A 12,396-nucleotide genomic window follows, 5' to 3' on the forward strand; every position below is an offset into this window, starting at 1 on the left:
CAACAGATCAGTGCAAAGGTGATGCACAGGCTAGAGAGCTTGGTATCTCAACCAGCCTGGGGAGCACATCTCTGTTACAAATGCCTTTATCAGCAGAATCCAAGTAGTTTCCTACAACTCTCCTCAAACAAAAACCATCTTTGGTCTGAACAACCTCAGACTGCTGCATCTGGGCAGAATAAAACTTTCAAGGGAGCCTTCATGTGGCTCTTGACAAAACCTTGTCATATTCGTAGAGATAACAGACTGTGTTTGAGGCAGGACACAAAGGGAGACGAGGTATCACTAATGCTTTTATTGTAACACGGGATGTTAAGGCACGTGGAAAATATTTCTGGTATGGCACCCAGAAGCATGAAAGTCTTAAATTTTGTTTACATAAAGCATGCCACTTCAGTTGTAAGAATATAGTTCTATATCCTTACTACCTGCTAATGCACAGATCCACTTCTTAGGCTCAAAGGTGCCTGGAGCTGGAAGACAGCGACTTCTAGCTCGGGAACTGTGAGTGTCTCCCCGTCAGCAGTCCCCCACTCCCGGTTCCCCCGCCCGGATCCCGTTCTCCGCCCGGTTCCCCTTTGCCCCACAATTCCCGGTTCCCAGCTCCCTCAGGCTGTCCCTAGGTCCCCATTTCCACCCCTACGCGGAGCTCCCAGTTCCTTTCGCCCCGTCTCCCATTCCTCGGTCCCTCCTCAGCTCCCTTTGCTCCCCATTCCCGGTTCCTCAAGCCCCCATTTCCCGCTCCATCCCGAGCTCCTGTTTGCCTCTCGATTCTTGTTTCCCGCTGGCTCCAGTTCCCTCCAGCGCTCACTTTCCACCCAGTTACCGGGGCTACCCCTTTTCCCCGTTCCCGTTCTCGTGTCCGGTTCCCGGTTCCGGTTCCCGGTTTCCTTTCCCCGTTCCCTCACAGGGGGCGCCAGGCGGCCGGCAGGGGGCGCTGTGCGCCCGCGAACGCCTCCCGCCTTCCCTCATGCCCTGCTCCGGCTTTGGGGACATCCTGGCGTTCCCAGCGTGTCCCCAGCCCTCAGGACGGACACCCAGGCGTTCCCGTCTGTCCCCAGCTCTCGGGATGGAGACCCAGGCGTTCCCGTCTGTCCCCAGCCCTGGGGATGGACACCCAGGCGTTCCCGTCTGTCCCCAGCCCTCGGGATGGACACCCCGGCGTTCCCGCGTGTCCCCAGCCCTCAGGACGGACACCCAGCCGTTCCCCTCGTCCCCAGCCCTCAGGATGGACACCCAGGCGTTCCCAGCGTGTCCCCAGCTCTCGGGATGGACACCCAGGCGTTCCCGGTCCCGGGACGGACACGCCGGTGTTTCCAGCCAGAGGTGAGAGCCATGCTCAGCACGGGCATCACCTCTGCGAGCTGGGCAGAGTTGATAGTGCACGAGAAGCGAGGTCATGCTTAGCCACAGAACTTGGGTGGGAGAAGTATTTTGAAAGCAGCTTCTATTCAAGGACTGGCTGCAGTGGAAACTGTTGGCATTCTCAGTGGAATATGCAGTGGGAAATTCAATAGCAGTGATAAAAAGACAAGGTGACAGATGAAAACTTTCATGAAAATAAGTGCATTTATTTTAATTTTTGCCCTTCTCAGCAAGTTTTCGTTCATCAGCTTCCAAATGCTGATATTGCTTGGTGCCTCTGACATCAGCAAGTTTCAGGTATCTTTCTCAGTTTCTTCAGCTGTGTTAATCTCTACAGGCTTTTCCTGAGTTTCCATTGTGGTATCTTCAGAGTATCTTGGATGAACTGTGCTCTGAGTTTCTTCAGCTGAGTTAGTTTCCACAGGGTTTTCCTGAGTTGCCTGTCCGGTATCTTCCGAGTTTTTTTGGCGACCTGTGCTCTGAGTTTCTTCAGGTGAGTTAAACTCCACATGCTTTTCCCGAGTTACCCATCTGATATCTTCACAGTATCTTGGGCGAATTGTGCTTATAGCTGTGAAAAATAAGGTTTTCAGAATTGAATTGAAAAACACGTTCTGAAGAAAGGAGGTTCCAGACGCTATGAGCCACTCCCGGGAAGTCTGGTAGCCATAGGACAAACCATAGAGCACGATGAAGAAGGATGAGAGCACGGTTATGGTCAGAACCAGGAGCCAGGCCACAGGGACACACCACCAACACAGCAACGGCTCACTCTCCGGGATCTTGCGGAGCCGCCTGATGGTCGTGCTTAGTCTCCTTACTTTGGACAAGATGCTCCCTTCTAGGATATTGGAACCTGGCTTCTGGGACTTATTATCCATCTCAGAGGAACTCTCAGGTGTCGTCTCCTCCTGTGTGTCAATTACATTTGCATCTTTTTCAGATATTATGCAATTATTCCAGTACCTAGAATCTACCTTTGGGTACATCTTAGTCACAACAGGAGGAGGATCCTTCTGGGAATACTTAAACAAGACAATTATTAACATTTCCACAGGGAGGGTAAGCAAAGCACATTCAATTCCTACTGCTATTGATCTCACATACCTCAGGTATATCGGAGCTTCGTCATCCTTTTCAGCATTAAAGAACATAATGTTAACAAGCATGGTGAATAACAGCACTGCTAAAAATGTACACAACCTTTGGAACCTGGTGAAAGCCCCAGCATTAACAGGAGCAAAAATTGAGATCCACAGATGGTACTCTGTCAGTCTCCTGTTAAAATGAATAAGGAAATAGTCAGCTTTGGGTAGAGGTGTCTGGGGGTCTGTGACAGAAAATTTCAAGGCTCGTGAGGGATGGTTCTTGTCAAGGAAAAGCCATTTTCTGCACAGGAAGAACCAGACCTTCCTGGTGGACATGTCCTCAACTTCAGCTCTGCTTAAGAACCAGGTTGAAGATTTGCCCTCATTATTGAGCCTGATCTTGAAGGAACTAATATCTCCCAATTTTTTTTTAGTAGTTATCAGAAAGCAATCAATGTTTCCCCGTTGGAAAGCTGGAGAAGGCCGGTGCCACAAACAACGGAATTTACTCCTGCCGTACTGGCCGATGAGCTGCAGGAAAACCTCTGCTTTGGTCCCAGCATTACAGCGACTGCCTGTGTACAGAGTGACCAAAAAGCTCCCATCATCAGAGGCCTCATTGTCTGGCAGAACGATAATGTACTTGATCTGCCTCTCAGCCCTGTCTTTTCTTATAGCCCAGCAGCACAAAAGCAAGAAGATGATAAAAATACAGAGCAGTGTTATGAGGGTCAGTGGGTTTTTAGGTATGTCTGCTATCAGGTTTCTCCCCAGATCTATTGTGTTGGGAAGAACTATTACTTTGGCTGCCAGGAACCTGATGCTGGGTGCTGCAAGGGCTGACACACTCCTGCGGTATCGCGTGGAGACACAGATACAGTGCACCTGCTCCCAGTTGGTCAGGGGACCAATCACGCATGTCTCTTGGCTCCACTCACTTTCAATCCCATTCAGAAATAGGCACTGGTCATTAAAAATGTATATGCTCACCATTTTCTGGTTTGGGTACCTTAAGATATAGTGTGTCTCCAAGATAACAGTGATGTTCTGAGCACCTGCACCACTTTCCTGCACTATGTTTTCCAGCAGGGACTTTGGGAGACAGACTATATAGGGACCTTTAACGCTGCAGTCATCAATGATTGTCTCATTTTCACTTGCAATTGTTTTCCTGTTGTGAAAAGCAATAAATGAGGCCACGGGCTGAGCGTCAGTAAGATTGCTACCTGTAAATATCAGCATCTTGAAAGTAACTTTTAATTTTGTCTTGATCTGGAAGTACACACTCGTGGCAGTTTCATTGATCTCAAAAAGAAATCCTCCAGTTGTGTACGTCTGTGTTTTATCGGGTCCCATTAGTAAATTAAAAGTTGCAACTCCACCTTTCCTGGCAAGAAAAATGTCTGCTCTTTCAGGCATGAATGGAATTAGATCCCCATCAGTCTTAGTCTCTGCCATTTTAAACCCCATGACCATTGATATAATATCTGATGTGTAAGCTAACCATGGGAAGGGGCTCTCATCAAAATCAAAAACAGCAGTGGAAAACACAGTGTCCGGCGCCACTCCTGAAACGTTTCCTTTTCTTATTATTGGATAAAAACAATTGCGGCAGGTGTCTATTTCAGGCAAACAATTTGTAATGTTCCAGGCTTCATTTTTCTTCACAGTGATATTCCAGTGTCCTGTTTCTATTAGAGTTTCTATTTCTTGAGGGACTTTTCCCCAGAAAACTATCTCTGTTACACCTTCCATGATGGAGAAAACATGTTGAATTCCATTTGCACTGACATTCTTGAGATGCAGAAGATCAGCTCTTAGGACATTGGCCAAGCATCTTAGTATTCCACTGGTCTGAATTTCTGCTCCCTCAGACCAATTGATCTGACTCCTCTGTCTCTTCAGAATTCCCGTTACTTCTGTCAGTTTCCCAATGGCAAGGTCTTGTGACCTAACATTCATTTTCTCAATTGACTCTGTGATTTCAGAAATAACAGCCACTACTTGGTTGATTTCCATGATGCTATTTACTGAAATATTCAAGGCTGCTTTAACCACAGTTTCCCGAAGGTGAGCCTGGGGGAGCTGGACAATTGGTGTGGTTTTAACATAGTTTAAGAGTGAGGCCGCAAGATAAATCAAATAACCACCTCTAAGACGATCGCTGAGCTGCTGAGCAGATGTGGACACGCTTAAATGGCTTGCTGAATCCAGCAGGTCATGAAACATACGTACAAGGGATTGAGTGTTTTGTGGCTTCCTCACATAGGCACGTAAACTCACCTGGGTAAATGACCTGAACGCATCACGGACTTGAACATGAAGTATCACACGGTACCAACGAGAGGGCATTCCAAGTGGGAGAAAAGATGGAGGAGTTTTAGGCTCAGAACCAAAGTACAGAATTGTGCCAAATGTGTTTTCCACCACAGAACTTACTGTGGTAGTTTGGGGTACGTTGGAAGCTACTATCACTTTATATGTCAGCGGTAAATGGCTGTCAGAAAATCCTCTACACTTAACAACAAATTTTGTCTGAAAGGCAAACCCGTAGCGGGGTCTGATGTTACACCTGCCAGCCTTAGGTGGAGTATTTACTGCAAAGGGTTTTCTGAAGGATGCGGACCTACCATCCCAGGTAGTTACACTTAAGTGAAGTATGTAGGTTGGATATTCAGGCTTCATGAAAGTCAGAGCATGTATAGACAGGTAAGCCCCAGACCTCCCCGTTGATGTTTTGGAAGCCCAGTCAAAATCAATTTCTTTAGAGGTGTCTGAAAAAAGGGACCAGTAATATAGTGGCTTGTTGCTCGGTTTACAGTTTGAGCATTTTCCAGATAGGGCAAATCTCTCTGTTGGAATTAAACTGGCACCACAGTTTTCAATGCATTTAATATCCAAAATGAGTGGAGGGCCAGGATCTATTTCTATAACTTGATCAGCATAAGCCATCCTTCTGCCCTTTTTAATCACCAGGCGAAAGTAGTATAAGGTGCTTCCTGGGAGGTATTCTGGTGGTATTGTTTGAATGGGACCTGAGGATGTTACCCATCTCAAATCATTCTGCAAAGGATGGCATCTGTTTTTCCATTTGAATCTCATGGTTTTATAGTCTGCAAAGTCTTTAGTGCAGTACCAAGTAAATATCATTGTTCCTTCCGCTGCATCAGGATCAGAGGATCCAGAACCATCAAGAGTCCATCTGTCAGAAAATTTCACTGTGCGGACCGAGCCTCCTGAGATATTTGCCACTAGATCGGCTCTCTCAACCTGAACATAAACCATATCATGGGCCTTGAGGACTGTTGAGGTCCTAATTAGGATTACCTCAGCAGTGAAATAAAACAGATACAACCCATAATCTAAACTATTAGCGGCAACAGTTAAATGTATCATTCTCACGCCAAACATGCTAGAAGTGTCTACTGGGTTTGACCAGTCCGGGTCAGATTTTGTGTCCGTAGCAGGATAGACTTGCCATTGAGGCTTGATAGATATGCCAGTGTCGCACTCTACGTCCAACCTGACAAAGAGGAAAAATTCTAATGCCCTTTTCTTGTACAAGATATTGGCATTGGGAGTAGGTCTCTGAATCCAACACCTGACTATCCTACAATTTTTTTGCGCACAAACCACTGGTGCTTCTATGGTTTTTGCAGTACGGTTGTTGAGCCTGACACTTAAAAGAGCCGGGATAGGTGCACTGCTGGTGCAGTTCACTTTTGCCACAAACCCCGTGTATTTCTCTGCATCAAAGGGTAAAGCAGAGCGACGGACAAAACGCGTGGCATTTTTTACGTGGTCATTGTATGTGTACGTGCTACTCTGGACAATATGGTCTTTTTTTGTGCCAAAAAGCTGCAGATAGAAGGTCCATTCACACTGTAGCATCGGATGTTGTGTAGGGATAAACCACACTAAGTAACTAAAGTTCTGCAGAACAGAAGGACGGGCACTGCTGAAAACGTGGACGTCAAGGTCTCTTTCTGCCAGTGACCTAATCAAAGCCCTCTTCTGATTCATATAAAGGTACATTTTGAACTTGTACCACTGTAAGGCCAGAAACTCTATGGTGAGTAAGTAGGAGAGCTCCTTGTATTGGTAGAACACAGTGTGTGTGTTAGGACGATCTGTGGAAAAAGTGCTGTTGTTGTCTTTAGATGTGTAAAATGTTCCCTGGTTGTACCTGAAAATGTAAGTGCTGCTGTTGGTCTTCCCTGGACAAAGGTTGACATGTATGGGAGTTTCTTTGCCAGCAGTTAAGCTCAGGGTACCATTGAGCAGGTGCAGTTCCCCCATCAATTCCTCAAACCTCTTTCCCTCAACATGGAAGTAAACGCTGGCCACCACCATCTCATCCAGGCTCTGAGGTGTAGAAATGGCACAGAAGTTGCTTGGCAGTGTAAATGAACTGTAGGAGCACAGCCACCCTCCTATAGCCTGTGTGTCCACCAGTCTGTAGGCAAGTGTACTCAGGGTAAGGGGCTGAAGCCACCAGGACAAGCTGAGGGGCTGCTGAGGAACACTGAGGAGCTTGGAGCTGACACTGAGGACATGCACCAAGTCAGGCTCCACCTTGAGAGAGAGGTTGAGGCTTATGTGGGGCATCTGCTCAATACTGACCAAAGCAACGTGGATCCCGGGGTGCCTGTAGCGCACAGTCAAGCGGTAGCTGTAGTAGGTGGCACAGGTCTGTTCCAACTCAACTGTTGGATAGACAGCAGGTGATGTTGTGTCCTGGTGCTCACTGCTGGGAAGGAGAAGGCTCGAGGGGACACCACCCCGGCTGCTGAAGCGGTACTGCCAGGCAGCGCTCTTGAGGCGTGCACACCAGCCCAGCTCCACGGGCTGCCACGCTTGGATAACGCGTGTCTGCGGCCAAAGCACGAACAGCCGCACATCCTGCTCCGCCATCTCGACGCTCACGTTGCGGTGAAAGCACACGGGTGCAGCGCAGGAGGCAGAGGAGCACTGCACTGTTACAAGGCTGGAGGCCCCGGGCGAGGGAGCTTCTGTCTGCAGTACCACCCGGCCTGACCAGCGTGAGATGTTCCTCAGAAAGGCCGCGTTCAGGTACCAGAGGCAGCAAGGTGGGGATGGCGGCTGTCCCTCCTCCTCCTCCTCTACCTCCAGCCCTGCTCCTGGGGCGGGCTGGTAATGCAGGGTCACGGTGCTGTTCCACAGGCACGACACCCTGTGCTCGTTGTCCTGCCGCTGGAAGACTTGGCCGTGAGGGCCCGGGCAGCTGACCCGCAGGGGTGACGGCTGGAGACGGACAGGGGACGCCACCGAGCCCCGGCGGCAGCAGGCGAGCAGCTGCATGAGGAGGAGGAGGAGCGCGGCCATCGCGGCCAGAGGGGACGGGGCGGAGGACGCGCGGCCTGCCGGGGCTGCTCGTTGGGGTGGCCCAACGGCTGTGACAGCAGCCCGAGGGCACCACAGCCTCCTCCGCAGGGCAGCTGGTGAGAACGCTATTTAACCTCGGACACCGGGCCGGGCCGGAAGAAGGAACAAAGATTTGGGGGTCAATAATCGCCACCGAGCTGCGGCCTGCGTCCCTCAGCGACGGCGCGGGGGCTCCGCGCGCACCCGGCACGCACCGCCCGCCGCTCGCGCCGCTGGCGGCCCCGCCCCCGCCGCGTCGGAGCGGCGAGATTGCCCAGGGACCATGGCTGCGCTGAGGGACTGCAAGGTGAGGGCTGGGCTGGGGACTGCAGGGGAACCATGGCTGCGCTGAGGGACTGCAAGGTGAGGGCTGGGCTGGGGGGCTGCGGGGGGACCATGGCTGCGCTGAGGGACTGCAAGGTGAGAGCTGGGCTGGGGACTGCGGGGGGACCATGGCTGCGCTGAGGGACTGCAAGGTGAGGGCAGGGCTGAGGGGCTGCAAGGTCAGGGCAGCGCTGAGGGGCTGCGGGGGAACGGCACCGCTGAGGCGCCGAGCCAGGGCGGCTCGGTCCTGCCCGTGCCCTGCGCCCACGGGTGGCGGGGGCCTCCGTGGGGTCCCGGAGGCTGCCGGCGGGCGGGCTCACTGTGGCTAGAGCTCAGCCTCATACACTCCGGTGGGTTTCGGAGGAGGGAAGCTGCTGTTGAGATCTGGGAAAGGGGAAGAAGGGTCGCTGCGCTCATCTCTTCTACCGGGGAAGCAGAGCCATGTGTGAGCATTTCTGGGTCTTGTTCCCACGGCACCCACCTGCCCCCTCCGTGGGCCTCAGAAGTGAGTCAGGCCTTCGATTAACTCTAAATCAGCCGCGGGTCAAAGGGTGCAACCTGCGGGAGCTGCTTACTGATTAAGTAATTTGAATGCTCTCTTTCTGATAAACTCCTTTTATGGTTGTATTTTGGTTAACTAGGGCAGTGGCAGGTTAAAACAAAGTCTCGAAGATTGCGTGAGACAGGTGCGTGACTGACAGAGCTTTGGGGATCTGTCACGCAAGGAGTTCAGCAGGTGCCGACTGCAGCCCACGGAGAGCACAGTTCTGAGAGCCAGCTAAGATTCTAGCAGGGGAGAAAATACAAATAAACAGTCGCCAGATCTCATGACTGAGCTCTAATCTTAGAGCAGGGGAAAGGACAGGGCTTTGGTCTCACCAAGAAGCAGTGAGGAGAGCAGAGGCCATGACTGTCTAATACAAGAGGGAAGACTCTCTCTCGGAGTTAGAGAGAGGGCTGTGGGAGATCAATATAAGAGAACCCAAAGGCAGCCTCTGTGGGAAGGGGAGCTGATGAGCCTTACAGATTGTTGAGGCTGATTTTTGCCCACTCACACTCCCTCCTGGATTTCTTCAGTAACAGTCTGAAATCTCACTAGAGAGAAGCCCCAGGACCTGAGTGTCCCGAGTAGTCTGGGTCGGACCCCTTATGTATATCCTAGGGGACAAGGGGTGCTGCCTTTTCTGTGGTTCCAGTAATTCTTCAGCTCTCAGTTGGCAATGACGGATTAGGCTTGGAGTACATCTTTTACATCTCTTGGGAACCAGAAGCTGCTGTGGCGTGGTTCTGCCCTGTAGCCCATTGTCCTGATGTGCTGGTAGTGGCACGCAGTAGTGGCATCCCTGATGTGACACAGTCTTGCTGCCATTCTCCTGTTGCCAGAGTGGGAGTTTTCCAGTGAGGAGTGAGTCAGGTGGGCTGCATCCATAGCAGGACAGAGGCTTTCCAGAGGGGCTGGAAATAGCACATACCTCAGCTAGATCAGCACTGTCCTTAGAGATAGAGGCAGACACATTTTCCACTAACCCTTGTTCTGCTGGTTTGTTCTGGTGCTCACACACAGACTTCTCCATTTTTGTGAATCTGCATCAAGTCCCCTCAGAATGGGACATCATTTTCTGCTTGGCAAGCACCTCAGGCTGTTGTGTAAAACAGTGAAACAGGCAGTGATGTAGAGTCCTGCTCCAGAGGAAGCTTGTTTTTGATGACTGATGCTCAGGGTGGCTCCTGGCCTACTTTGCAGGGCACCATGGAAGACAGCCAGTAAGCAGCAAGCCTAACCTTGCTACCTGCTTGGATTTTCTCTTTATTCCTTTTCTGGATGATAAATGACATAGAGAGTAAAAATTTTCAGCTCCCTTGAGGTTGCTGAATAGAGCTTAAAGACTAACTGACAAAAAAAGATAAAGGGGGGTATATATATGTGTATATATATAAGGTAAAGCTTTATATAGGTATATATAAACCTATAAAGGTATATTTATAAATAGATATATATACAAGATAAAGGCTTAAAGGTATGCACACAGAATTATAAACATGGCTGGAACCAATGGAGAAACAGATAAGAAGGACTGCAGTGTTTTTTTGGCAAGTTATGTAACACAGAAACAGCAGCACATGTCCAAAGAAAAAGTTCAAGGACAGGTCACTTTTAATATCAAAGCATTCTATAAATATGTCCACCAGAGACCCCTTTTTATGACTCTCCAGGGCCAGAAAAGAACTTCCCATAGGAGGAAGATGCATGCAAATTCATTCTAGGAATTAGTTCTGTGTATTAGATAAGAAGCATGTATTAATAAATATGTATGATTATGATGGATAAAGAAAGACCTTGTTGCAAAGTCTCACCAGACCCACAGAACAGAGTGTGTCCTGTGCAGATAACAAATGCTTGCTTCCTAGTGCTTCAGATTGTGTTAGGAAGTTTATTGCAGCCAGTTTCAGTGTCATGGATATAGTATGAATTGTAAAGAAAATGGGTAATTTTAGATTCAGGTCTAGTCTTTCAGGCATGTAATTTGAAGACTCAATTGCTTTAGCTGTTGGAATATGAGCCTTTAATCCAATCACAGTGGGAAAGCTTTAGGATATATTAACAAAGTTGTCTTTGCCTGGTTACTTAAAAATTTTGACAGATTATTATAGCTAGGAAATGCTTTAAAGTGTAAAATGAGAAGAGCTGAATTCTTGCAGCATCAGGAAGGACTAAGCCCCGTTAGGAGAAGTCTGAATTAGCTTGCCCCAGGTCTCTTTTTATAGTAGTTATCTATCCTCCATATTCTGTGTACTGCATTAAAGTAATGCTGGAGTGATTGGGGCAGCTTCTCAAATGAACTCTGCTCACTTGCCAGCAGCCAGCCAGGAGATGTTGTGCCTCAGTCATGTTATCTTGCTAGAAACTATGGCAGCCCAATTCTGTTTTGCTTTTTAGCTTTATCCATTTCCCATGTTCATGTTGTTGTTAGGCTTGTGTATAAATGATCCAAATTTTCAGTTGGTTAACTCCAGAGACTGAGTGGATTTGCTCTGCCAGGCTGTTTGGTCTGCAGGTTGATTCAGAAGAACATTATTGTTTGAAGAAGATTTTATAGATTATAGGATTTACAGATTTATAGATTATAGGAGAACAGGGTTTTATTTTACCATGTCTCTACTTCACACAAGGTGTGCCTGTAGCAGAGGGACTCACCAGCAGCTCTCATGAGTTTAGAATGGTGCTGGGCAACCTATTTTATTTTCTTGGTAATTGTTGGTTTCTTTAGCTCCAACTAATTGAGTGTTAATGTAACTGCAACTGAACAAAAGGTTTGTTTCTGCCTCACACTGTACTTCCAGCTTTTCTTTTTAGAAGTGCACAGCTGATGAAAATACCAGAACCCATCAATGTGAGCATCTGTCAGTGTCAGGAAGATGAGGGTGTAACAGGAGCACGTTTGTGTTTGTTTGTTGTGCAGGCCTGGCAGGATGCTGGACTTGTCCTGTCCACGACCAGCAATGAAGCCTGTAAGCTCTTTGATGCTGTGCTCACACAGGTATGACTGAAAATGGGATTTGAAGGGATTCATGCATGGAACACTCCTTACTGCAGCTGATATTTAAATTCCTTATCAGCTGGGAGAGCCTCAAAATGAGGCCACCACAGGAGTTCAGCCTTTAGCTGGCTGCAGGAAACCCTTTTAGCAGAGGGCTGTACCAGATGCTGCAGCTGTGGTGAAAACCTCAGCCAGTGAGCTCATTCCACCTGGACCAACAAATCAGCCAAAAGCCCTGTAGAACTCCAGGGTAAATGTTTCTGCTGGTGACTGAATTAAATTAAACCCCAGTTTTTCTGGTTTTCTACTACACTAAACCTTCCCAAATGCAACATTTGTCTTTTAGTCATTTGCCTTGCTGTTGAATTTTAAGTGTCTGTGAGAACAAAAGGAAAAAATCCTCCTTACCATAGAGGATTTCTCCACCCTGTCTTTCTCTGTCTCTCTTACAGTATGCAACTTGGACCAATAATGAGAGCCTTGGAGGTATTGAAGGATGTCTCTCCAAGCTAAAAGCAGCAGATCCAAACTTTAGTGAGTATAACCTTTGATTCTGAGCATGGAAAGTGCTGGGTTAATTAATGCTTGTTGTCTTGGTATTTAACTGCCTTGGCTGATGCAAGGGCAAGGTGATAATTTATAGAATTCTGTAAAACTTCCTCAAACTGTAGAGCAGGCAGAAGGCTTTTGTGTGG

At 48.5% G+C, this 12,396-nt stretch overlaps 2 protein-coding genes across 7 annotated transcripts in view; one reads left to right on the plus strand and one right to left on the minus strand.

Annotated features, from left to right (window-relative positions):
- Positions 1–1,574: 1,574 nt before the first annotated feature.
- On the minus strand, positions 1,575–7,799 carry PKDREJ (polycystin family receptor for egg jelly). The gene has a single exon (XM_063155824.1). It carries the CDS (start codon positions 7,797–7,799, stop codon positions 1,659–1,661), a length of 6,141 nt encoding a protein of 2,046 aa, XP_063011894.1. The 3' UTR covers positions 1,575–1,658.
- A 286-nt stretch (positions 7,800–8,085) lies between these two features.
- Positions 8,086–12,396, plus strand: part of TTC38 (tetratricopeptide repeat domain 38) — a 37,761-nt gene continuing 33,450 nt past the window's right edge. For 5 of the 6 annotated variants that reach the window (XR_010027502.1, XR_010027503.1, XR_010027504.1 and 2 more), the window contains exons 1-3: positions 8,086–8,145; positions 11,624–11,701; positions 12,154–12,235. Coding sequence is in view for 2 of the 6 variants with exons in the window: in XM_063153954.1 (XP_063010024.1) it covers positions 8,122–8,145; positions 11,624–11,701; positions 12,154–12,235 (184 nt within the window). In the remaining 4 variants the exon portion in view is untranslated. Of the gene's footprint in view, positions 8,146–8,290; positions 8,315–11,623; positions 11,702–12,153; positions 12,236–12,396 lie in introns of those variants that run through there. The other variant, XM_063153955.1, reaches the window with a different exon arrangement.

The sequence above is a fragment of the Melospiza melodia genome, chromosome 4 (genome assembly GCF_035770615.1).
Source record: "Melospiza melodia melodia isolate bMelMel2 chromosome 4, bMelMel2.pri, whole genome shotgun sequence".
Classification (NCBI taxonomy): domain Eukaryota; kingdom Metazoa; phylum Chordata; class Aves; order Passeriformes; family Passerellidae; genus Melospiza; species Melospiza melodia.

Coding starts and splice junctions, on each gene's coding strand:
- PKDREJ (XM_063155824.1), bottom strand. CDS start 7,799: ATGGCCGCGCTCCTCCTCCTCCTCATGCAGCTGCTCGCCTGCTGCCGC.